Source organism: Leptodactylus fuscus, chromosome 2 (genome assembly GCF_031893055.1).
Source record: "Leptodactylus fuscus isolate aLepFus1 chromosome 2, aLepFus1.hap2, whole genome shotgun sequence".
NCBI lineage: Eukaryota > Metazoa > Chordata > Amphibia > Anura > Leptodactylidae > Leptodactylus > Leptodactylus fuscus.
The window spans coordinates 130,415,996-130,443,500 of record NC_134266.1 but is presented as its reverse complement, the minus strand read 5'-3'; the positions used below and the strand labels follow the sequence as shown (position 1 = coordinate 130,443,500).

General features: G+C 40.3%; 1 protein-coding gene across 10 annotated transcripts in view; it reads right to left on the bottom strand.

Annotated features, from left to right (window-relative positions):
* The window catches only part of SRRM1 (serine and arginine repetitive matrix 1), a 29,180-nt gene extending 2,202 nt beyond the window's left edge, over window positions 1-26,978 (bottom strand). For 2 of the 10 annotated variants that reach the window (XM_075264611.1, XM_075264617.1), the window contains exons 1-16: window positions 26,897-26,978; window positions 15,909-15,998; window positions 15,011-15,133; window positions 11,053-11,223; window positions 10,536-10,639; window positions 10,168-10,389; window positions 9,072-9,260; window positions 8,808-8,927; window positions 6,567-6,838; window positions 6,238-6,318; window positions 4,795-4,881; window positions 4,308-4,449; window positions 3,683-3,724; window positions 1,431-1,535; window positions 607-1,077; window positions 340-517 (exon numbers count right to left, since the gene is read on the bottom strand). In XM_075264611.1, the coding sequence (XP_075120712.1) occupies window positions 340-517; window positions 607-1,077; window positions 1,431-1,535; window positions 3,683-3,724; window positions 4,308-4,449; window positions 4,795-4,881; window positions 6,238-6,318; window positions 6,567-6,838; window positions 8,808-8,927; window positions 9,072-9,260; window positions 10,168-10,389; window positions 10,536-10,639; window positions 11,053-11,223; window positions 15,011-15,133; window positions 15,909-15,998; window positions 26,897-26,917 (2,418 nt within the window). In that variant the 5' untranslated portion in view covers window positions 26,918-26,978. The other 8 variants (XM_075264613.1, XM_075264612.1, XM_075264614.1 and 5 more) reach the window with 8 other exon arrangements.
* Between the last annotated feature and the right edge of the window lie 527 nt (window positions 26,979-27,505).

Here is a 27,505-nt window from a genome sequence, read left to right as displayed (position 1 = left end):
TACCAGTTACTGTCTGTTACAAGTCTGTTGCCCATAGACTTCAATGTTAAAAAAAAAAGTAATAAATAAATAATAACTGACACTTGCTGTCCGTTAATTTCAAATGGACAGAAAAGTCCTGCATGTAGGATTTTTTTTGACCGCTTGAAAAAACAGACATGGGTGTAAACAGACACAAAATAAAATCCCATTGAAATGAATGGAAATTTCGGACGGACCAGCAGTGTCCATTGCTAAAATCTTGTGACGTACAATAGCCACGGACACTGTTGACGGAATCCAACGGTAGTGTGAACGCCCCGGAAACAGGTAGTTCTGTAAAAGCAACAATCTGGATACCTGAACAGGAGATGGGCTTGGAGTGGTGCTCTTAGCTTTCTTAGCTGGGGCTGGGGACCAGTTGGGAGATCGGGATCGAGACCTTGATGGTGAAACTTGTTTTTTAGGAGCTGGCTCAGGGGATCTAGAAACTGATCTTGATGAAGAGCCTCTTCTAACACATGGACTTGGAGAGTCCCTGGAAAAATAGTAAATAGCCATATTAATATAAAATTAGAGATAAACACCAGATAAACACAAGTACTGCAGATAAATTATGAGGATTACTTCTTCATTTTCTTCGGTTCTGGTGTTCTGGATACTCGTCGAATAGGCCGTGTACTTGGAGAAGGGGACTGTTGTCTCCTAGGAGGAGATGATGATGGTCCCCTTCTATGTGCTGGAGGACTCTCAGAGCTACGTGCAGGTCTTGTACGTGGAGATGGTGATAAACGTTTGGGCTGGAGAGGCGAACGTGCCTCTCTTCCAGATCTGCTTGGGGAAGTTCCTTTTCTGTGCTTAGATGGTAGAGATGGAGACCGTCTTTTTCCTCCAGGAGATCCTTTATGTTTAGGTGGAGGTGAATGTGAGACTCTGTGTTTTGGTGGAGGGGGAGACTGTGATACTCTACGTTTCGAAGATTGCTGCACCGGTGGTGATGAAGTTCTTCTTTTCGGAGGTGGAGAAGGAGAGTATCTTCTTTGAATTGGCGGGGAGTACCGTCTTTGTGAAGGAGACTGCCTGCGAGGAGAAGGGGACCTAAGTAAATTACACAAAAAATAAATAAGTTTTTCTGCTACACTCTACAATAAAAAAATGTAAAATAATCTAAACATGTAAGTGGCATGTGTATTTGCTTACACAAGAAACCACCATCTGACTTGCTACCCTGTTGCTTTTACAAAAGGGAGGGCAAGGTGATTGTCCTGAACAAAGATGCTTTGCAGAACAGTAAACATTAGTGAAAGAAATTAGTTCCTTATGATCTATTTCATTCAAAAGAGGAGTTCATACAGTTCATTATTTCTCTGACTTTGAAACACTTGTAAGAACTTAAAAGCCTGTTGTTAAAACACTACTAAAGTCAAGTGACAACCGAGTAAATTAATTACCTGCGCCTCGGTGGAGAAGGAGACCGTCGTCTCCTTGGAGGTGGGGCGGGAGAAGGACTGCGTCGCCTTCTGGGTGGAGGTGGAGATGGACTCCTTCTTCTTCGGCTACCAAAAAAAAAAAAAAAAACACATTTTATTTACATTTTCACTAAAGATCAGTTGCTTGTTTCTTCAGCGAAAACATACGTAACTTGCTCTCTAAATAGTCAGAAGTCATGTACGTTTTCTCTGACGAAACAAGCCCGCTAGTCAGCTAACACACTTTGTCTAGTTTGCAGAATACAAGGATTATTTTCCACTGGTTTATAGTCAAAAATCAGCACAACATGAAATTAAGTGAATAACTTCATAAAGAACCTTCTGCATATTAAGCACAAGGCTGAGACTTCCTGTTGTACGAGCAAAGAGCACTGCATTGCCCTGTAACACCTTCACTAATGCAATTAAATCACAACACCAAGGTTGCCATAACTGACTGTAAATTAAATTTAGTTGTAGCAACAGAGTTTCAATGTGATCACAATCTCTAGCATTAGTGCAGGTGCTGGAGAGTGACAAGAGTTGCATTAAAATTGGCTGTGTAGCTCCAGCTGTGATTGTAGCTTTAAGTTTTGGTAGCTAAAAATATATTACCTTTTCACAATAATTTCCCCTATTCAATGTAAAATATTTCAAGACGTGACAACTTGCAAAAGGTGAGACAAGTTCAAGGTAACCACAAAGGGTTTTATGCCTTACCTGCTTGCTACTAGACAGAGTGGTTTACTGCTTTAGCAATGCCTATCAGGGGATATGAATGTAGGAAGAAAGTTTCTGCAAATAATAACACGCTTCAATTCTCCTACAGTGAGGGAAACTTGCTGTCCACAGCAACAGCAAATTGTGAGTCCAGCTGCGATGAACTGTCCCTCTATAAAAAGCCTGTGTTCAAGATGTCATCATCCTACTATCCTATCCTATCCAATCCAACCCTACATAAATGTGAGAGTTTGGATGTTTGTGCCTCAATCACGCCCAAACCGCCAAACGGATTTAAATGAAATTTGACACATACCTAGAATGTCACCCGGAATTGAACATAGGCTCCTTCTATCCCCATAGATTACCGGGCTTGCCGACCATGAGCACTGAAATTACGTTTGGTGTAGGCTGAAGAACCTGAGATGACATCAGCTCAGGTCTTTCAGCCATTGCCCGATTGGATTACACGATAGAGGGGGCGGAGCTATACAGGCTGCAGCCAGGCACAAAGAGCAAAGAACATGGCGTCACATGCGCGGGCAGGCGAGTGCTGAATATGCCGCTATCGTTTGGGCCCACGTGCGGCGTGGAGTGGTGAGTGCGCCGGGTGCACGAAGGGTGGGCAGGGAGAAGTGGAACTAGGCCAAACTTCGGCAAACGTCCGTCTGCCCATGACGCCTGTAATGGGTGTTGGACACAGCGGCCAATAGCCACATTGACAGATGACACCATGCATGGCGAGAGTGGCTGCGCAGCACAGTATGACCACTTTAGGCACATAGGGGGTGGGGGGGTTGCGATGGTGGAGGGCACGAGTACTGGGTATCGCGCTGAAGGCGGGTTGCGGGGGCCGCGGACGAAGTTGCGGGAAATGCTAGTAGTATAGATATATGTGTAAAATCTCTTATGAATGTAGATTTACTACTGTGGTTTCCATCATGTTATCAACAAGGTTTTTTTTTTTTTTTTCATTCAGTAACAGCAAACAAAAAATCTTGATAATGAAAAAGTGTATATCATAGCATTCATTTTTATAATGGATAAACTGTAAGACTGTTTATGGTCTCTGCCATCTGTTTTGATATAACCTTCTTTCTGACCCCCACTATGAGCAATTCTCATCTCTCTGATGCTGTAACCTTGTAGTTATGGTGAGATCACAAGTGGGAATTTAGCTGTTCTTTTTAGGGTGCTACTTCTGGAATTGGGGGGGGGGGGGGATTTCTCTATGTTGGTACCAGAGACACTTATAATTGATTTTCTCCTTACTGTATGCTTTTTACTCTGCATTAAGTTGTGTGTTGGAATGGTCCTATTGTTTCTAACAATCTGAAAAAATGGTTTGTGATTTTCTTGAGTAAAACTTATTATGGCATAGCTAAGACAAAGACTAAATGACATATGCAACATAGAGAACCATTGTAAGGTCCTATTGTATCCTGTCAGTGGAATAACTATACTGAATTCTAAATGGCTACATCTAGTAGACTATTACAGAAACCTAAACCAACCTTTTTAGAGGAGGTGATTGCCACCTTTTCAGAGTCTGCATCCTGAGAGCAAGGAGGAAACAAACAGATTCAAGATTCATGCACATATCCAGTAAACTATGCAAAAATGTTTCTGTAAACCAGTGACGGAGGTATTTTTGTGACAGACTGTCATTCATGGGCTGGTGGTCTTTGGATGTCAGAGAGATTAGTAAAAGCTAAAATAGCTGGCAACAGCTGGAGGCAGACACCAGATTGCCAACCCTAAAACTAAAAGATGAAATGTGTAGTTAGGAGCAATGTCACTTGTATATCAAAAGTAAACCCATGTTCACACTGATAAATGATCAATCTTGGTCATTTACTCCATTTTGGTTATCTTTCATCCTAAAATGGGACAAAAACCTTCTATTAACAGACACTTCAATTTGGACTGTATTATTCTGATTGGAGAAAATTCCTGCAGCAACTTTTGGTGTGAATGAGTAAACAGATTTGCTTTCTATTTGTTTAAATCTAAATCCAGATTATATGAACAGAGAAAGTGCAATTAAAGATTACGAACACTGTAAAATTTTCATTTTTGGCTGTAGTTATGGTGTTGGCTGAGAGAAAAGTTATAGAAGTAATATACAAAGTAACTCACTGTGGAGATGGATCCTTGGGTCTTTTCCTGGATGGGGAAGGCGTTCTTGATGTAGAATGCCTACGCCTTCTCCCAACTTCCCCATTCTTCACTCCTGATCGCTTTGGACGTTCATCTTCTGAAGATGACGACGACCCAGAATCTAGAAATAAACAAAATGGAGTGATGTAATAATTACTTTAACTAGTTAATTCTGCCTTTGAGGCACCACCCAAAATGCTATAAAATCAAATTCTACACATATTGATCCAAGGTTTTTATACTGACTGCCAGATTTGGAGTCGGGAAGGAATTTTTTCCCCTGAAATAGGGCAATTGGCCTGAGCCTCCTGGGGTTTTTTACCTTCCCCTGGATCAACACTGTAGGGATTGTAGGGTTATAGGTTGGACTTGATGGACTCATGTCTTTATCCAACCTCATCAACTATGTAACATAGTAGTGATGTATAAGACTAGTAGTTTTTCATATTTAGGAAAATATAGTTACCTGAGGAGGACTGTTGATTTTGTCTTCTATACTGACGACGTTGTTGAACTGAATCTGATGTTCCCATTTTGCCTCCCTTATCATCATCTACAAAAGCAAACAGTATTTTGAGAGTCGAATTGGAAATTATATATATCACCTGATGCTGGAAAAAAATAGGGTAAAAGGTTTCTATCATGACATTTATAAAGAAAGTGGTCAAACAAATAACCATTTGAAGCGGGGTTAAGAGCCCCCCCTTGACGAAGCTGTAGGCAAAACACGTGTCGGGGCACATCTGTTCACCTCTCCAGATTTGTCATCATTGCTTTGTTTATATGTATTTTGCTATTCACACTTGCCCCATTTGTATATGTGCACTTTGCATGACATATTGAGATATATGGGTATGTGTAGTTGCTACTTGCTTAGATACATTTATTACCTGTGCTTTATCTGAGGAGAAGTCTGTCATTTTTCTGTGGAGCCATTAAGGTTTGTCTACATATTTTACATTTTATTACGTGTTCATAAATTCTAAAACATTTTTATTCGGCTATTTTTGGGCTTGATTTTTGTCATATAATAATTTAAATGATAACAGCACGTTTATCTATGAAGCATTATTGGCCCGTAATATTTGCAGTTTGTTTGTATATTGCTAGGATTGAGAATTGCCTAAAATCTATATTGGTTGCCCTTGCACATTTGAAACCCCCCCCCCCCCTTTTTTTCTCTATACCACAATATCCTGCCTACGCTAGGTTCACACTAGCATTCGGGTCTCCGTTCACAGCTTTCCGTCTTATGCATGCAGAAGACGGAAAACTGTCAGAGTGGATCTGGCCGTGAGCGACGGTGAGCGTTTTATGCTCTCCGCCGCAAAACCGTTTTTTTAAAAACAGGACACAGAGTACTGCATGTCCGACTCTGTGTCCGATTCTAAAAAGAAACGGTTTCGCGGCAGAGAGCATAAAACGCTCATTGCCGCTCACGGCCGGACATCTTTCAAACCCATTCAAATGAAGGTGTATGAAAGAGTCCTGCAGGTTTCCATCTCCTGCCTCTGTTTTGTGCAGGAAACAGAAACCTGCATAATGAAGATGGGCGCAGATGTGAACGAGCTCTTATGACAGAATACACAATTAAGTAACTTAGAGGCACAGTCTTAATTTTACATAGTTTTACTTTAAAATGCCTTGCATCCTTTTGGTAAAAGGAAATCTTATAATGATGGATCATTTTGAAGATGCTGTATAAATAGTGTCTAATTTAACAGCTGCTATTGTACTGAAACAAACCTCAAACAAGACTGCACTCTACTGTAGGAGACCAGTTTACAATGTAAGAAACATGGATGCTGTTACATCGAAACTTTTCAGCAAATCAGAGCAGGTATCACCAGGTATCACCAGCATGGAGTCCAAGTGTAATGTTGGGGAAACAAAAAGTTTTATGACTTACCAGATTCTGATATTTCCCTTTTGCGTGGTTTTGGGGGAGGTGATGGAGATTTCCGCTTCTCTATAATTTTATGTTTTGATGCTGTAATGACATAAATCAGAGTCTAAATATAAACTAGGAATTCTAAACACCACACCAAAAGACGACAGGAATACTACCGAGGATGCAACCCAAGACTCTTCTGATTTGTTTTCCGAAGCTCTGCTCCAATATTTATAGAGCTTGTCTTAAAAAAAAATAAAAAAATCGGAATAAAGTACCAGAAGAGCCTCAGGCTGAACACTAGGTCGCATGCATGTAGACCAACTATAACTAATGTAGGTGATTACCTGAAGCCCGAGCAGGTGAAACAGATCCTCTAACTTTTCTTGAACGTGATGGCTGCTGTGGTGATGGAGAACGCCTTTTCTGTGGAGGACTTGGAGGTGGAGACTGTCTGTATCGTCTCCGTGGAGGACTAGCAGACGGAGAGGAGCGGCGTGGCTTACGTGGTGGACTTGAGGATATTCTTTTGGGCTGCTTCTTAGGAGGAGGTGGTGGTGATCGGGATGAGGAAGATGAACTACTACTTCCAGACAAGGATGCCGAAGAACGTCTTCTACTGAGGGTTAAAGAATAAAAAGGTTGCAAATATTTATAATGTAATGAGATGTATAAGTAATTACAATATTAGAGTGAAAGGACTACTTTATAAGGGAATACTCAACACAATTCAAAGTAAGATAAGACACGGTTGAATGATTTTAGAAACAGAATCTCAATTTTTTTTTTCAACTTTATGAGATTCTCAATTTTAGCCTCAATTTTCATGTTTTCGCAAAACTAAAACTAAGTAACTGTACAAAAAAAGGTCAGTGACCTGGCATAGGTAGGAGTCATCAGATATATTTGATGCAGGCTTCTACATCCTACCACCCATCTACTGGCTACAGATAAGAAATTGTTCATCACAGTCTACAGCAGACAGATAAAGGCTAGATAGTCTATATTAGACTCTGGGATAGGGAAAACAATGATCCTAATTCTTTTAAATGGAGAATTACCGTATATACTCGAGTATAAGCCGACCCGAATAGAAGCCGAGGCCCCTAATTTTACCACAAAAAACTGGGAAAACATATTGACTCGAGTATAAGCCTGGGGGGGGGATGCAGCAGCTACTGGAAAATTTCAAAAATTAAAATGATGGGAGTTTTTGGGTGCATAGGTGCTGGGGAAGGGGTGTTTTGGTTGTCTGTCTGCCCCTTCCCTGAGCTTGAGGACTGTTTTTTTGTTCCTCCACTTGGAATTCAGGGATACCTAATGTGTTTCACAGTCATTTTCTACTTTTATATGTACTCTAGGGAAAGGAGGGATTTAGAACTTTTATTATATTTTTTTTTAAAGCTTCCCCCCCCCCCCTATTTTATGAGAGATTCTATACATTACTATTGCGGCTGGTCATAGAGCCCCCCCCATTTTTTGCTTGAGTCGAGTATAAGCTGAGGGGGGCTTTTTCAGCACAAAAACTGTGCTGAAAAATTCTGCTTATACTCGAGTATATACAGTAATCAAAATATTTCAGTTGAATATTGAGACCTACAGGTTTTGAATGGTAGTATGTGGCCCATTTGCCCACAGATGCTGCAGCTAGGCCTGTATATACTTCACACATGTGGCCTGTAAAAGTTGGTGTCAGAATTGACCCAATAAATGCTCGATTGGAGATAAATTTGGTAGCTAGGCAGTATTATCCTTCTGAAAAATACTAGTTGTAAGCCCTGCCCTATGACACAACTTAAGTGAAGACAGGATGTCCGGCACATATCGCTAAGTTGTTGGTGTCCCCACATTTCACCATTAGGGGTCACTGGATTATTAACTGAACCAGATTCATTGCTAAAGACAATACAGATCTCATCTGTGGAAATCCGAAAGAACTCAATGCTGGCTGACTGTCAATGGAAAGACATGTAATGCGCACTATGATGCCAAATTTCCTTTTGCTAAGCACCTGGAAATGGCCCAGGGAAAGATAGATTTGTGTATTGAAAGTACCACCTGAATGTGGATGGTGGACAAGGAACTGTGGGAGATGTGCTTGTCAACAGTTCAAACAATACTCTCTACTGGTGGTCTGTCTTGGTGGTCTCAAGTGTGTTCAGAGGTGTGAGTGCACGCTCATAAACCAATACTCCCCACACCTTTGTCAAAACAAGCTAGATGGTGAGCAATTCATCAAAATGACCATCCTGCTTCTGTCAATCCAATGATGTGCCTCCTCGCAAAAACTGTCAACTGAGCAAAGAATCTGAGTGTAGAGTAGTCAACGATCTCTCACCAAAAAGGTACACTACACGTGAGTAACTTCTGAGAACTTTTTTTTTTAGGGCAGCAGGGGTAGCACTTTTACTATGCTATCTTATGGCAATACCCTTATCTGTATTCATTTAAATATGTTCCTGTATGCAAAGTTTTGCAGCAATCCAACATTTCTATCTGGGTGCATTTTTTTCTTTTTTGCCAGTAAGTGTATGACTAACTTAAACTTAGATAATCAAAAGTGAACAGATTATTTTTAAAATACTTACCGCCTAACTGGACTTCTGCTTCTCTTGTGTCTAGGTGGGGGAGGCATTCGACGAGGGGGACTTCTCCTTCGAGGAGATGGTCTACGTCGGGGGCTAGGTCGCCTTCTTGGGCTGTAGGACCTATTATATAATCGTTTTATTAAAATCTTGGATTATACGAGTTAAAAGAAAATCAGATTTTTAAGCTATTAAAAGTAAAGCTCGTATTCACTGAGATTTTTTTATATGCTGAATAAACGTAATACTAAAACGTCCAACACCTACCTGGATCTTGAACGATGCCGTCTCCGTGGTCTAGAGTGCGAAGGAGAACGAGACTTGGATTTTGATTTTGAACGTGTACGAGACCTGTGACGAAGTCTCTCTTTCTCTTTTATTTTCCGTGAATTTGGCTCTGGTGATGTATCCTTGGTATCCGGTGCAGAATCAGGTTTGGGGATCTTAACTATGTCACTGAAAGAAAAACATCCTCCGTATAATAGATAAATCTAACAGAGAAAGAAGGTGGAAACACTAGTGCGATATTAGTGCAGTCCATCGCATACAGTCCAACAAATGAGTTTTCTTTAAAAGGGAGTCTAATCAATCAGATTTTTTATTTTTAACTAATCCTATCTTCCTGTAGCATTTAGAAAGGCTATTGTAGGCATACCTTTCTGTTACTGAATCTTGCCAGCTTTTTCCATACAAAGCCCTGTTCTTGTTATTCAAATTAGTCTTCATGGGCCACAGGGGGTTGAAGAAATTACACCCCTTAAGGAATGTAAGGGCTATACTGTGCATTTTGATCCAACAGATGTTTCATCGATTTTATTAACATTGGGCAGTGAAAATGAAAAACTATATTTTTGCAATTAATTATTGCTTTAGAAATATTTTTTTTTTTTTTTACAAGGGGTTAAAGGAGAAAGTGTATACCACAATTTGTTGCTCAAGTTTTCCTAACTATGGAGATACTCCATTGGGGATGAAAACTTTCTGTTCTGGCACACAACAGGGAGCACCATTAGGACGGCAGAATCATTATCACGTGATAGTCATATGATAGTTAAGTGGGAAATCCCGGGTACAACAATGTCATACATGTAGACAAACTGCTGTTAAAGCACAGAAATGAAGAAGTGCTGTCTGGCTTTCAGAGCACATATTTAAATGGTTTGGTTTTTGGACGCCATGACACTAAGCCCCTCAATTAATTTATGAAGGCACAAAGTGAGAAAAAGTTACCCAGAAGTGAATATGTAAGTTGTGTATAAAAGAATAGTATGATTAGAGACTGCCGATTAAACAATAAAGTGATTAACTGGCAAACCACTTTATCTACAAATAAGTCACAACTGAAAGATTTTCCTAAAGTTACCTAGAAGAGGTTGCCTCTTGTACAGATGGCTCCTTCACTTTAAGAGATGGTTCAGGTTCTTGTACTTCTGTCTCCCTCTTCTCAAAAACTGGAGAAGGAGTAGGACTTTTTGTCTTGTGCCGTGGTGAATGGGAGTGGCTTCTCTTTCGCTCTCTTCTGCCTGGAGACCTCCTTCGTGGCGAGGATGACCTCCTTCTTGGTGAAGATGACCTAGATTTTCGCCTAAAGAAAGAAAAGGGGTTAAGGTGATTTTATACCAGGTTAAAGTTTTAGTCCATAAAAAAAATAAATATATATATATATATATATATATATATATATATATATATATATATATATTTTTTTTTACAAAAATATTTAAGAATCACCTTCGTGGACTTCTAGATCGATCTCTTTTATCCCTGTCTTCCTTATCTCTTCTATCTTTATCATCATCTTGCTTCTTCAGAGAAGCCAACTTCTCTTGCTCAATCTAGGAGACACAATAAGAAATCATTTTAAATGGTAATAAGCAGCAGTGGATGAATGACCATTAATATAAGTCAACTAAACTGTCCAATCAGAGAGGGCTGTTTAAGAAAAATAAACAAGATTATTCTATAAGGAGCTACCTTTCAAAAGGTGGTGCTAGAGCAAGTACTCCATTTCTACCAAAGAGGACTTATTTGTATATTCTTTTCTAACTGATAGCATCTTCTCCATTTGTCAGAAATTACAACAGGTAGGACACGTAAGAATATTTCTGAGTTACTGGCAATAGAGATAAGAACTATTACATGTTTGCTGGACAGGAAAGGGTTTGAATGCTTATATAGTATCTGTCATTGCTATCTTCTTTTTGACAAGGGGTGCAGGATGTGAAAACAATCACCACAATACAAATACCTGTCTCTGTTTTATTTCCTCTTTTTTTAATTCAAGAAATGCAGTAGGAATGCCAGCGATATTTTCTTGTGCACTCAAAAGAAGCGGCCACAACTCTCCCATGAATTCCCGAGCATTTTTTCCATTTAGAAAGCCAGTTAGATTAATTTGCATCATTTTGGAGTCTGGATTCTGTAAAAGAAGCAACAGGAAGATTTACAGGTGAATACTTAAAAGCACTACGCTCATGGAGGATGTGACTTTTATGTAATTAGTTATTTATATGCGACTAGTCTTATACAGTTGTAAAGAGCAATTTAGCCTTCCCTATGGCTAATATTCTGCCAAAGATTAAATATGCTGCCTTCTAAAATGGCCTGTTAATCCTTTGTGGAAGTTGCTTAGACTTGCAGAAAAATGCAAAAATTCCCTAAAAGCTATCCTACATATTAGGAAGTGGTAAAATAATTCACTATACTCTTTGGAGGCTAGTATTTCATGCATCCCCCTGCAATGGATACAGTCCATAGACTATACTGATGGGTGACAGCGTGAAAACAGGAATAGTCCACAAAGGCTTAAAAGGTTTTTCAGAAATGCTGAAAAACTTAGCAAATTATTTGCAATGTGAAGTAATATGGGTCCTTGAGACAAGCACAGCGCAACAGCACAAAGTACAGATTCCAGCAGTCTTCAGCCTCTTCTCGGAACCTTGGGGAGGTTTTGGGTATCTCCAAGTTCCCCTGGAGAGAAAGGTGTTCGCTTGGCTTGCTTCCGACTGCCTACAGCAACTCAACCACCTTGAGTTTAATGTTATATCATTTATCTAAATTGCAAAAAATGAACAAGCAATAATGAGTACACAGCCACAAATAGAAAAAAGGTTATCATAGATCTACTCTTTACACTCATGCTTACAAAACAAACAGAAATAAACAATTTAGAAGTGCGAAAAATGCAATCCAAGCAACCAACTTTGCCTATTGGCTTAAAGGGTTTCCTTGGGCTAAAATTATTAAGACATATCCTTAGGATAGGTTATCTATTTCACATCAATGGGGTTTCAATACCAGACACCACCATAGATCAGATGGAAGCAGACAGCTCTATTCTCTGTGTAGTAGCTGCACCAAGTGGTTGCAGCCGAGCCTCCATTCAAGTGAGTTGGAATTGACCTGCAGTATCCTGGTCTGACCAAAACATAGAGAACAGATCTGTGTGCTCCCTTCTCTGTGTACCAAATGTCAACAGCAGCAATCCTATGGGGTAGCCGGATATCAGACCCTCACCAGTATGATCCTGAGGCCCAATCCTAAGGATAAATCATCAATATTTTTAGTCTGTAACCACTCTTTAGCAGTGGGCTGGTTCTGGAAGACAATGGATAAGCCACCTAAATGACCTACATCCTCCTTAGTAACACAGTGTGGTGATGTCACTTACTGAAGTGGATTTTTGTGTGTTCTGAAGTCAGCATTAAAGTCTTAAATATTTGTTCCACTTATTGCAGTGGAGATCTGTAACGCTGGTACATATGGTACGAGAGCAAATAATTGAGTGTGAGTGTGTGTGTGCGTGGGGAGGGATTTTGGCACAGTTCCATAACAGTGTGGAATCGGTAATCAGCGCAAGACGCATTTCCAAAGTGTATTTTACAGTGTACACATATCGAAGCCCCACTGATTATAAAGTGATTGCATATGGGAAAATGCCTACTCTATGTAGAATTGCCGGGATATATAAGGGATAATTTAAGGCTAGGAGTTCAACAGTAGACAAGCTGCTGAATATCCCCCAGGTACATTCAGCAGCATGTTTTACTAAAAGCTACTGCAACAAAACCACGTGAAAACAGGTAGTTATGTGGCAGTTATTGCTACACGTCCTCAACAGTGCAAAAGTTAAAGTTGTAGGAAAAACCCACAGAAATAGACAGGCCATAGAGCAGGTGACCAAGCTAAGGTGAGATTTTTCTGCAACATGTAAATGAGATTTTAACAAATCTTGTCCACTACTGTGCTACTGTATATTGCAGCAAGTTAAGAAAATGGAGCAGATTTCAAAAGTAATCAGCATCTGAATCCAGGTTGTTGTAAGGGTATTGCTTTTCGGTGTGCATTTGGAATACAAATAATCTTCTGGCATGACTTTATGCTCTGTCAAAATATACATTGTTGCAGATAAACTAAAACTGTAACTTTTAGACAGTCCAAAGTAGGGGCCAAGTTCCAGCCATGCAGTATAGTTATCTACGCTGCTAGGAGTCTGTGCCTCCCAGCAACATACTGCCCCATACCGATTCCAGTACAGGAAAATATGTCGCTGAAAGGCACAGACACCTAGCAGCGCAGATAACTATATTGCTAGGAATCCCTAACCTGGAATAAGGTGCAGGCTGTTAAATCCAGCAAACAGACAAGTTTCACAGCTGGAACTCGTGTGAATGCACCCTTAGGCTGGGTTCACACAGGATTTTTTGGACCTGATTTTGAGGCGGAATCCACCTCAAAAAACTGCCTCCCACTAACTTCAAAGGGAGCTGTTCATTTCCTTTTTATGCAAGTGGTTACTTCCCATTCACAGAAAAAAGTGAGCGAGCTGTCCTTTCTTGCCGCAGATTCCGCGGCGCGACACTTCCTCCCGACTAGGCGCATTCATTTGGGCCTAATCCGGAGCGGAATGCTGTGACTTTCACGCTAGCCGAGGGAGGCGTTTTTTTTGGACCGGATTCTGAGGCGGCTTCCCGCATCAAAATCCGGTCCAAAAAAACCCCATGTGAACCCAGCCTAAGACTAGACAGTTTTAAACTGCACCAGAAAAAGTGTGTGATGCGATTTGAAAACCTGGCTAATTTTACACAGTCTAGTCTCACTTTCCACCATTTATTAGATGCCTTAGTTTCTGACAAAATTTTAGCACAATTTCTGGCTCACTTCAATGAGCCCCGCTCACATGTTGTACAAGGTGAGCATACAGTGTTAGAAAGTGTGTAAAACACACACAAAAATTTAGGTGGTAGACAAGTACGCCAGTTTTACAGCGCAAATTTAGAAATAATTCTGGTGCATATTTATTGGTTTATCAGCTCCATTGTATGAACGCCTGCAACTGCCGTTTCAACATTTCGTAGCTTGATATGTAACAACCTTTTGTTAGAGGTTGTCAGAAATGAATGCACGATTCTATAAAGACAATGCATTACGTTTAGGGCTAGACAAAACAGAGGAGCTAGAAAGTTCAATATGTCACAAAACATTTGCAAGTATCTAACTTTCTGTTGCGACACCCCCAACCTCCTCTGCCCTTTCCTACTTATGTCCATGAGAGTTCTGACTATTAGGCTACTAAAAATTAATTTGTCTATCCATCCTAGTGGATAGTTCAATTCAAAAGAACTAAATACATTTAAAAACAAAAAAAAAAAAAAAAAAAAAACGAAACATCATTCTCGCTAGTTTTCATTTCTCAAATAAGACTTTGGATTTTTGTTTTGCCTTGACATGTCGAAAGACCATTGTATTTCTGAGTAAGGGAATGCAATTTTAATAATGACTCTTCCCCCTTCATTCCTGTAATGGTACATATTTTTACTGTGCCTTTTTGTTTTTGCTCATCCACTGTAACACAACTCACCTCCAGAACACACACTGCATCATCAAGAGTTGGGTCAGAGCGACATTGGACACTCACTCTGCTGTGCCCTAAATAGTTGATGGTGCTATACTTCACACGCAAGGAATAACTTCCAATTTGGTTCAGGCCTTTTAAATCATAAATCACATCATCATTAGAAAACTGCCATCTAACCCATTTCACACAGCAAAACAATAACTTCTTCCTGACTTTCAGGCTGAATACCAAGTATCACCATCTAATCTTAAGCCACCACAATGGTTTTACATGATTTGAATGTTCACACAATGTACATGCTAAGTCACATATCTTAACATCAATGTCTGAAACCTTCAATGAGGGATACCTTCACTTCCAGCTGGTTGAAAATAAAGTCTATAACTACATCATCCTCGAAGCCTAATATTTCTGTTACACGCTTTGTTATCCAAGGCTTTATGACTTCCAGATTTACTTTGCCCATATCCACCTGTAAAGAGAAGACTCATAGTTTTAACATTTGCACAAAGACAATCAATTATGACTAGAAGACAGACTCTGAAAACAGAAACCTAACGTACTCTATATATTAGACTTATCTCCTTCCCACCAGTGACAATTTTCGTTGTTTTTTTTTTTGTTTGTTTTTTTTTGACTCACTGCCTTCCAAATCCCATTACATTAGTACAAAAAATACCAGGAAGGGGTTCAAGCCAAGATTTCTCACTTGCAGCTCTGGAGTTAGTGCTGCTTAAGTGAATGCTACCTCTACAGTTTCTATGAAACTCTTCTGCTCAGGGTAAACTGCAATATACTTTGCCCCTTACTGAAAGAGATGTTCATAACAGTCAGGGGGGTTAAAGAGGGCCTGCCACAACTCCTGTCTGCTTTAGTAAATACAGTGTAACTAATATGAGCCCACCATCCAAATCTGCACAGAAAAAAATTGTCTTTTATAGAGGAGACAGCCTCAAATAAATAAGAATACAAAATTAAGGTAAATGTGTAATGGAGTCAGGAAGGAAAGGTAGATAGGTTAGAGTCACCTGAATGAAATGTTTTGAATTCTGAAAGATGTTACAGTTGTTCCAAGGTGATGAGCAGCAAAGCCCTGATTGCTGCAAAGAGCTGATTTGCATATTGACAAAAAAGCAATATCTCACCAATGGAGGCACTGGGGTAAAACAATGTTTGATTCAGATGACCATAAGCTATTTATATGGGGCTGGGTTGATATGATGGGTTTTGGTGATAAGGATGCTTACCTTCTTTTCCAGGCATTCTGCAAACTTGAGTTGCTTCAAAAGCTTCTTCTGCTTGTTGCTAAAGCGATTATCCTGCTCCGCACTTGTGCCCTGTAAATTAGAGCGAAAACAGAATTGATAACTGGCACATTTTTAAGCAAACAGAGTTTTGTAAAGACCAGAGCTGTGGCGTCAGAGTCAGTACCAATATTGGGTGGAGACTGATAAAAATTACTGATTTCAGCTTTAATATGAAATAATTATTTTCAATGATAATCTAATTATCTAATTAGCTTTCTAATGATTTACAGAAGCTTTACCACTTCTTAATGACCATGACTGAGTCAGAGGTTTGGTTTACTGACTCCACAGTCCTGGTAAAAACTATGTAGACTAAGAAAATCCGGTGTCGACCAGGTGATGTAGAGTAAAATATAACTTTTATTCTTCTTACATAAAATGATTACATTGCAACCACAGGGAGTGCATTAGAAATGTATGGCCAAAAAGCCATATGACGATATATCTCTGATCCACTCCCAGGGCTTGCAATGTAATCATTTTATGTAAGAAGAATAAAAGTTATATTTTACTCTACATCACCTGGTCGACGCCGGATTTTCTTAGTCTACTTTGTTTTCAGCTGGTTGGAGTCTACATTTCATTCATGCCTCTCAGGGAGATGATCAAGATGTCGGGGTTAGCTGGATACCATTTACTTTTGATTTTATGGTAAAAACTATGGTTGTAACAAATTAATCTTAATTGTTTTGTCATGTCTATGTCCTTGCTTGAAACAAGTTTTTTTTTTTTGTTAAATATAGTTAAGCGTTTTTTTGGGGGGATTATCCATATCTTTATATTTCAAAACATTGTAATTTATAACAAAACATTGTACAATATTGTAATTTTCACTTTGGCCACTAAACCTAAAAAAAATATAAAGACACTTGCCAATTCTGTAGTGATTTTCTTTGCGATAGTCACATTATTTACTTCTCAGAAATGATTACAACAGAAAAACCACAACTCTACAGATAACACCCACTGAAACCCATCACTGGATTCGCTACTGACAAAAGATGATGTCACAGCTCATCTACTCTCCTGTACACAACATACCTAGAAAACTCTCCCTAAGGCTGGGTTCACACTAGCGTCAGTGTCCAACAGCTAGTGTCCGCAGCTAATGTCCGTGCAAGATTTTAGCATCGGACACTAGTTGTGTCCGTTTACAATTTGCATTATTTTAAATGGGACATAATGCAGTGTCCTTTACTGTTCATGTGTGTCCTTAAGTGTCAGTTTACAAAGATTTTCCGTGCTGAAAAACTCTGCCTGTACTCGAGTATATACTACTGCATTTCACTATTTGTTTTTTTATTCTAAAGCGTTTTTCTCCTCCACATCCATGTTCTACACAAAAGGAGATTGTAAAACCACCCGCATGGTGCTACTATGGGGTGAATGGGTTATGTGAGATCCATGCTAGTCAAATTGTGGATACAAAGTAATTCTATTATTAGATTACCAGAAACAAGTGTTCCATGAGGCAATTCAGGTGACATGTATAAGCAAATGTTTTCCATGAAGCAGCTCAGAGTATGAATTTGCAAGTGAGAACAGTACAAGTCACTGGCCAAGTCACTAATGGCATTAAAGAATTGGGCAGAAGTCAGTTTCCGATGGCAAACAGTCTGCATACCTGCCTGAATAAAATATGAATTTTTTTTTTGTAGGTATGCATATCCAACTGACTAAGAAACAGACAATCAATCATAGGACACTTTGCTTTTTCAAGCCATATTGCTGGTTTATACATTACATGTGCTAAGCCATGTAACCTGGAAAGGACTGCTTCCTTCTAATGAATTTGACCTTAGAATTCTAGCACTGGAAGACAACAGCACTAACCACTGAAAGTGTTCTGGCCATCAGCACCTCCACCTTCCAAAATCCATAACACATTTTTTTGTTCAGTACTGTACTATGATGGTTTACTTTTTTTTCATATCAAATTGTACTTCAAAACAGCCCATTTAATATTCTGTATGATATACCGGGAAGCTCAAAATAAATTCAAAATGGGGTGGAATTAGGGAAAATGACCAGTTTTAAGGGATTTTGTTATGGGTTTTTATTTTTACAGTGTTCACTGTGTAGTAAAAATGATATATTACTTATACTGTGCATGTGTCTATGATCATGGAAATACTAAATGTAAATAGTTGTTATAGTTTAATATACAAAACTTTGAAAAAAAAAAATTTAAGTCAACATTCTCTGACACTCATTTTTATATTTCTGTGCACAGAACTGTGAAGGGATCTTTTCTTGCAGGGCAAAAGATGGTTTTTATTGATACCCGACGTTCCGATCGCTTTGAGAACTCCGAATGTGTCCATGTTCACTAGTTCTGACTTGTGTAAAGCATAGTGATATTTGGGACACTAAACCACTACTATGACTTGGTAGTGGTTAAGTGCCCCAGATACTGGTATGGCTTTTGGAGGGCTCCCAGCAAGTCACAATGAGATCACATGACCCAACTGAAGAGAACGATCCATTATATTTTCAGCTACAAAGCAATAAATGAGTACATAATGAAAAAAAAAAATTACTTAAAAGGAAGTCTGGCAGAATCGCTACTTCATTTAGATAGATGTTAATCTGGTTTTTTTTTTACGCATTGGAGGAGGGTCTTACAGAGGCGGAGCATCACAACCACATTACCCCACTAACTCATTCCCCGATTCTCGGTGTCTCTCACTGTGGTCCTGCTGCTCCAGGGTGGTTATGGCAGAAGTCCCCACCGCACATGACCATTGAGGCCAATCAGTGGTCTGAGAAAAGGATACGGGATGTCTGAGATGTCCCATGTCCCTTCCTTAGGCCACTGAGATGTCTCATTGGTCACATGTGGCAGAGACTTCTAACATTAAAATTCACCAAGGGCAGGGGGACAGAGGTAGGAGACACTGGAGAACCAGGGACAGGTGAGAGCTTTAACTGGTTCGGGAACATGAAATATTGCAATTTTGTGGGAGTTTTTTTTGTCTTTTACGTCTTTCCAAAAGACACACCGTATTTTTCGGACTATAAAACGCACTGGACTATAAGACGCACGCAGGTTTTAGAGGAGGAAAATAGGGAAAAAAAATTTTGAAGGAAAAAAATGGTAAAATATTTAACCGGTTAAGGACCAGGCCCAAAAGTATGTTAAAGACCAGGCCTTTTTTTTCAAAACTGACATGTGTCACTTTAAATGGCAATAACTTTGAGACGGTTTAACTTACACAAATGATTTTGAGATTGTTTTTTTTCGTAACACATTATACTTCATGTTAGTGGTAAATATTAATCAATATTTTTGTATTTATTTATAAAAAAACTAGGAAATTTGATGGAAATTTTGAAAAAATTGCAATTTTCAAAATGTGAAATTCTCTGCTTTTCAGGCAGATAGTCATACCACCCAAATACATGAATAAATATTATCTCCCATATCTCTGCTTTATATCGACATCATCTTTTGATTGTCTTTTAATTTATTTTGGACGTTACAAGGCTTACAAGTGTAACAGCGATTTTCTAGATTTGCAAGAAAATTCTCCAAACCAATTTTTTAGGGACCGCTTCAGTTCTGTAAGGAATTATAAAGGCCTATATAATAGAAACCCCCATAAATCACCCCATTTTCAAAACTACACCCCTCAAATTATTCAAAACAGCATTTGGGATGTTTGTTAACCCTTTAAGTTTTTCATAAGAATAAACATAATATGGAAGTGAAATTTAGACATTTCATTTTTTTTCATTAATACATTCATTTAGACCTAAAATTAACACATTCACAAAGGGTTAAAGGAGAAAATGCATCTCACATTTTGTTATGCAATTTCTCCCGTACACAGAAATACCCCACATGTGGGCGTAAACTGATTTTTGGGTACACAGCAGTGCATGGAAGGGAAGGAGCGACACTGGGTGTGTGAACAGCAGATTTTGCTGGAATAATTTTCAGGCACCATGCCTCATTTGCAGAGCCCCTAGAGTACCAAAACAATGGAAACCCTCCAAAAGTGACCCCATTTTAGAATCTACACCCCTCACAGCATTCATCAAGGGGTATAGTCAGCATTTTGACCCTACAGTTGTTCCACAGATTTTACTAACATTGGGATGTGTAAATGAAAAATTACTAAAATGTCACTTTATCCCCAAAGTTTTAATTTTCACAAGGGGATAAAGGAGTAAAAGCCCCCCACAGTTTGTTAAAAAATTTCTCCTGAACACGGCAATACCCCATGTGTGGCCATATTCTGCTGTATGGGAACATGGCGGGGCTCAGAATGGAAGGAGCGCTATTTGGCTTTTGGATGGCAGATTTTGCTGGAATAATTTTAGGTGCCATGTCGCATTAGCAGAGCCCCTAGAGTACCAATACAGTGGAAACCCCCTAAAAGTGACCCCATTTTGGAAACTACACCCCCCACAGAACATATGAAAGGGTATAGTGAGCATTTTGACCCTACAGCTGTTTCACAGATTTTATTAACATTGGGGCATGAAAATGAAAAATTACTTTTTTTCCAATAAACTGTCAATTTAGCCCCAAATTTTTCATTTTCACAAGAGGATAAAGGGGAAAAAGCTCCATAAAGTTCGTTAAACAATTTCTCCTGAACACAGAAATGCCCCATATGTGGCCATAATCTGCTGTATGGGAACATGGTGGGGCTCAGAATGGAAAGAGCGCTATTTTAATTTTGAAGGACAGATTTTGCTGGAATATTTTTCAAGTCCCATGTCGCATTTGCAGAGCCCCTAAAGTACCAATACAGTGGAAACCCCCTATAAGTGACCCCATTTTGGAAACTACACCCCTCATAGAATTTATCTAGGGGTTTGGTGAGCATTTTGGCCTCACAGCTGTTTCACAGATTTTATTAACATTGGGACGTAAAAATGAAAAATTACTTTTTTTTCCCAATGAATCGTCCATTTAGCGCCATATTTTTAATTTTGCAAGTAGTTAAAGAATTAAAAGCCCCCCACAGTTTGTTACAAAATTTCTCCTGAACACGGCAATACCCCATATGTGGCCATAATCTGCTGTATGGGTACATGGTGAGGCTCAGAATGGAAAGAGAGGTATTTGGATTTTGGAGGGAATAGTTTTGAGGTGCCATGTCGCATTTGCTGAGCCCCTAAAGTACCAATACAATGGAAACCCCTCAAAAGTGACCCCATTTTATAAACTACACCTGTCATGGAATGAATCAAGGGGTATTATCATTTTGTGCCTAAAATGCTTCCAAAAAATGAATGTCCAAAATGAAAATTGAAATTTTGAAAGAAATATGCCATTTCGGTGCCCAATACGTTGCACCCACTTTGTGTTGTCAGAGACCTGCACTCCTAAAACTATTAAGGGGCCATCCCGAGGGGCAAAAAAATATATATGTGGGTGTAAACTGCTGCTTGGGCACACAGCAGGGCCCAGAAGGGAAGGAGCACTGCGCTTTTTAGCTTTTGGGGTACAGATTTAGAGGGACTTTCTGGGGGCCATGTTCCTTTTGGAGAGACCTGGAGGTAACTGTAAACCCCATTTTGTAGGGGCAAGTTTAGGGTCTCTGCAAAAGTGTCATGGCATCCAAAAACCAAACCATCTGTGCTCCATAAACCCAATAACCCTTCTGTGTCCGTCTGTGCCCTAATATCAGTTTATAACCACTTATGACATTACGTACGTTATCCCGGGTACACCAGTGTCATACATGTGCCCTAATATCAGTTTATACCCACATATGACATTACGTACGTTATCCCGGGTACACCAGTGTCATACATGTGTCATAAACTGTAGTTTGGGCACACAGCAGGGCGCAGAAGGGAAGGAGCGCTATTTTGGTTTCTGGAGCACAGTTTGGTTTTTGGACGTCACTTTTGCAAAGCCCCTGAATTGTCAATAAAGTGGAATCCGCAGACATGTCACCCTATTTTGGACACTAGCCCACTGATGGGATTTATCAAGTGGCGTAGCGAGAATTTTTAACCCTTGAGTGTTGCATTTATTTAGTTTCCAGAAATGAAATCGCAACTGATAATGAGAAGTTAAAAATGAAAAATTTCCAGAGATTCGCCATTTCAGTGCCCGATATGTTGTGCCCAACTTATGTCATCAGAGACACTCCAAAAACTGGTAAGCGGGTATCCCGGGCACAACAGCTTTCAGAGCGTTCATCTCTGATACAAGTCAGGCACAATATATTACGCACTGAAATGATGTATTCCTGGAAAAATGGTCATTTTCACCTCTCACAATCAGCTTCGTATTCATTTATGGATAATAAGTTATAGCAAAACTTGGGGGCTAAAAATGCTCTCTGTACCCCTGGATAAATCCTTCAGGGGTGTAGTTTCCAAAATAGGGTCTCATATCAGGGGATTCCACTTTACTGGCGCTTCAGCTCTGCAAAAGTGTCATGGCATCCAAAAACCAAACCGTCTGCGCTCCAAAAACCCAATAACCCTTCTTCCCTTCTGTGTCTGGCTGTGCCCTAATATCAGTTTATTCCCACATATGACATTACGTCCGTTATCCCGGGTACACCAGTGTCATACATGTGTTATACATGTGTCATAAACTGCAGTTTGGGCGCACAGCAGGGCGCAGAAGGGAAGGAGCGCGATGAGGCTTTTGGAGTACAGATTCAGATGTTTGGTATCTGGACGCCATGTCATGTTTGTAGAGCCTGTAAGGTACCAGAAAAGTGGATTCCCCAAAGGAGTGACCCCATTTTGAAAACTGCACCCCTCAAAGAATTTATCAGGGGGTGTAGTTAGTATTAGTATCCGGACGTGACTGCACAGTGGATGGCGAAGAGGGAATATATAAGCAGTGCGGAGAACATTGCAGACACCAAATTCCCTACTATGTCCCAGTAGCTCCTATGATTGGGGGAGTCACTCTGGGGGTCACTTCTGGTGTCTGTTCCCTCATAAGCTGTAAATCTGGGGTGTCCACTGATATTCGCTCACACTGCTTATACATTCCCTTCCTGACGCCGCCAGTTGTATTCTAATAATTTGGCGATTTTGGGTTTTTTTGTCTTCACATTGTAGATGCTATATTTTCTTTATTCTTTTGGTGACGTGGCCATATAAGGGCTTGTTGTTTGCGGGATGTGATGTATTTTGTAATGACACCATTTTTGGGTCCCTACAACATACTGAATACATTTTATTAACTCTTTCTTGCTGGATTTAAAAAAAAAAAAAAAAAAAAATCAATCCTGGCATTGAGTTGTACCCTTTAAATTTTGCGCCATGCAGCGTACAGTATAAGTAACATGTAGCCTTTATTCTGCGGGTCGGTACGGTTACGGCGATACCTCATTTATAGTATTTTTTTATGCGATACTAATTCTGCAGAACAAAAACACATTTGGGGACATAAATCAGTGATTTTTGCATCGCCATCTTCTGAGAGGCGTAACATTTTTATTTTTCGGTTGACAGTGTTGGTTGAGGGCTTATTTTTTGCGGGACAACCTGCGCTTTTTATTGGTACTGTTGTGGGGTGCATATGATTTTTTGATCACTTTTTATAGCATATTTTGTAAGGTGATATGGTGAAAAATCATTACTTCTGGCGGGTTTTTTCCGGTTTTTTTTTCAGCTGTACACCGTATACATTAAATATTATTTCAGTTGTATTGTACAGGTTGTTACGGACGCGGCGATACCAAATATGCATTGTTTTTATTAATTTTTAGTACTTTTTTTTATATAATTCATTTTGTATAGAGAAAAAGGGATTTTTGGGCTTTATAACTTTATTACTTTTTTCATACACTTTATTTTTTTTTAACTTTTTTTTTTTTTTTTAACTTTTTCATGTGTCCATTTAGGACACTTCAATCAGTTGATGCTTTCATGAAAGCATCAACTGAATCTGCACAATAGCAGACAGGACACGAGCAGGACACAAGCCTGCTCGTGTCCTGTAAGCTACAGAGGAAGTGAGCTGCATCGCTCACTTCCTCCATCGGTCGGCAGGATCAACCAGGTATGTGGGGGCTCCGGTAGTCTGGGGTCACTGGCCAGACCCCAGACTACCTTCTACTGACATCGGCACCCCCCGATCTCGCCGCGGGGGGTGCCGATCAGCTTCAATTTGCGGCGGATCCCTTTCGATCGCGCCGTGATGTTTCACGGCACGATCGAAAGGGTTAAAACGTTCAGTCGGAACTGAGTCCGACTGAACGTTGTTGAGGGGGTGGTTAGGTGTTAGTAACACCTAACCCCTGCCCTCCCCCCGCCCCACCCCCTGCCTAGTGAGTCTCTGAAGACCGGCCGTAAATTTACTATCGGCTGGTCTTAGAGACCAGGACTGCTGGCCGTAAATTTACGGCCAGCGGTCCTTAACCGGTTAACATATGGGAGTTGTAGTTTTGCAACAGCTGAAAGGCCACATTGACAGGTGACCCTGCAGCTGTACGGAGATCCAGAGAGCGTTTTCTTTGCGGGGCCAGATGTACTTTTTAGTTATACCATTTTGGGGAATGTCTATTGCTTAGATCACCTTTTATTTAAATCAGTGGCGAAAAGGTGAAAAAAACAAGGCGGTTTGAAAAATATCAGTAGAGCGGGCATTTTCGGACACTGGGATTCCTAATGTGTATGTGTTTCACAGTAATTTTCTACTTTTATATGTATTCTAGGGAAAGGAGGTGATTTAGAAGTTTCATTTATTTTATTTTTTTAAAGCTTTTTTTTTTTTTTCTTCTTCACTATTTTATTGCCCCTTCCCCCTAGGTGGCTTGATCCTGCAATCATTTGATTGCAAGTCCCAAAGATGGCAATAGAAGTGTATTGCCGTCTATGGGAGATTCTCTACATTACTATTACGGCTGGTCATAGACCAACCGCAATAGTAATATAGAAGTGACAGGCCTGGAAGCGTTCAGTTGGCTCCTGGCTGTCATCAGAACAGGTCGGCTCCTGCGACCTCGCCGCACAGGAGCTGGCCTGCAACTTTAAAGGTATAGGGTGTATTCTACACTTTGGAGGAAAGGGGGGTTAAGTTTTAATGCCCGCAATTCAAATGCATTCTAATTGCGGGCATTAGCTTTGGGCCTCCGTGTATAGCGGAGACCCGGTAGCTACGGCGACCGCTCTGCAGCAGAGTGGCCGCCATTATTCTTACAGACCCGGCATCAATCCCTCCCCGGCAATAGAACGGCAGATGCCGGGAAGGGTTTTAGACGCCGGCACAGGTGCAGGGGTCAGCAGCATTGCCACACTCCTGTCACTGCAGGAAGCCAGCAGCGGCAGGAACATGGCGATGCTCCACATTCGGACTATAAGTCGCACCCTCATTTTCCCCCCAGATTTGGGGATAAAAAAGTGTGTCTTATAGTCCGAAAAATATGGTAACTTTTTTATTTTTCCATTCAGCGTTGTATATGGCTTATTTATTGCAGGACAAATGGTACTTTATAATGGCACTACTTAATAATCTGTACAATGTCTTGGGAAGCTAAAGCAAAAAAAAAAAAAATCGTCCGGTGATTTCTGTTGGATATTCAATGGATGGACACCTGGCACAGATATACACGTAGTCTAATACAGTAGATTCTGCTCTGCTCACTGTGTGCATTGTATGGCAGCTAGACTTCACCCATTAGATCACAGAGAACTGTAATTTTCCAATACAGCATATAGTGGGATTAAAGTGCTAGAACTGCAGGATATAAATCATATAATATAAAGAAATAGCATTATGCCTCATTAAGCTAAATAAATTAAGAGCCTGGGTACAAGTTCACCCACCCAAGTAATTCAAATGATGGCGGTCAGAAATTAAGGTACTGCATCCGACGCCAAATTTACACTTGCGTCTAGTATCCATCCGTTGCCAAACAGTTTAAAAAAAATAAAATAAAACTGTATAGTCCAAAAAGGATTCCAAACGGTTACACAGTGGATACTGAAATCTGTCTTTTTAGATGATTTACACTAGGTTCACACCTGTTTTGGCAGACCCTAAAACCGGAAACCCAGTCTGCTTACCTATGGAAACCTACAGACTATAATGGGGACTGCCGGGTTTCTACCTGAAAAATGCAGAGAAAGGTCCTGTTTGCAGAACTTCTCACCACACTTTTCTCGCGGAATGGGGACAGAATCCCTGAACACAGATCTCAACTTAGTCTTAGTTTCCCCCTTCAGAGCATGTGCAGAGTGAAAACCAGATTACAAAATGGAGACTAACAGATTCCTATCTTTAGGTAATCCACTTCTGGCCACAGACCTCAATGTTAAAAAAAAGACGGGTATGTTGCTGTCCGTCGTGTATCATTATTTGAATAGAGAAAGTGCTGCAAGTCTGACTTTTCTCTGCCCAAAAGAGCGGATACCAGAGAGAAATAAGCTCCAAACACACCTGTGGATGGCTTTTACAACCCACTGAAATCAATGGGCTATAGAACAAACCATTCTAAATCAATTATTGAGACGGTCTCATTAGCTGACTTGGCATAGAGAATCAAATACTGATGTGAACCCATTTACAACCATAATCTACCCAGCCAGCAGTATCAGAGCTGTGGTGAAGGCTCCTCAGCACTAGATGACCCTGTCACAGCAGGCTTCCCGCTTTCTAGGTGACTGAGCCTCCGTCTAATGCACTGCTAGTTACAGAACGTGCTGTACAGCCTGGTATGAGCTCAGCTCACCCGAGAACTGCACGTATGTCGCCACATTAGCCCATAGTACGGTATACGCGCACGGCTATACACGAGGCTTAGCGCAGCTGTGTCCACTACCCGAGAGCACGATAACAGGCCCAGGCCTCGGCTCACAGAGCTCCGCCCGGGGTTCTCAGGACACCACCACTGCCACTAAACTCACCGCTGTAACCCACACTCCAGGAACTATAACACTACCCCCTCATAAAGCCCTCTGAACGTCCTCCCCGCCTATAAAGCCCCTCTACTCACGCGGAAGAAGCCCGCGTCCATCTTGCCTCGTTCTCGCCTCCTCACGCAGCTCAGCTCTCAGTTTCCCAGAAAGCGATGCGAGAAAAGGAGGCGTGGCCTGGAGGTCACGTGCTCAGTCGGAAACAGAAGCGAGGTGCAGTGGGCGAGTCTGCGTGTTGTAGTCTGGTGGCAGTGTGTGAGAAAGTTACTGCACATGAAGATATAACACACCTTGTAGATCCGAGATGCGCTGAACTCAGCGAACAATTGTTACAGTTTACGCATTCTCTTCATTTACTCCAAACTCAAACTTTCATGACCAATGCTAAGTTCACAATAACGTTCTGGGTTCCGTACAATGGGAACCAAACAAGGGAGACCATGTTTGCTTATCCACGTCAGTACCGGGCCAATTTCTGGTTCAGGACCAGACACACTTTCATGTTTTTTGTATGTGCGGTTTTGAGGGCTATAACATTTTTATCATTCAGATTATTCAACTAATTTCTGCATCTTTTTTCAGTGACATATAGGGCTTTACTTTTATGTTGTTTTTATTTGTTCATGTTTTAATTTTTTATTTTATACCCAGGAAAATATACACAAAAGAGGAGCAAGAATGTGTCTGGT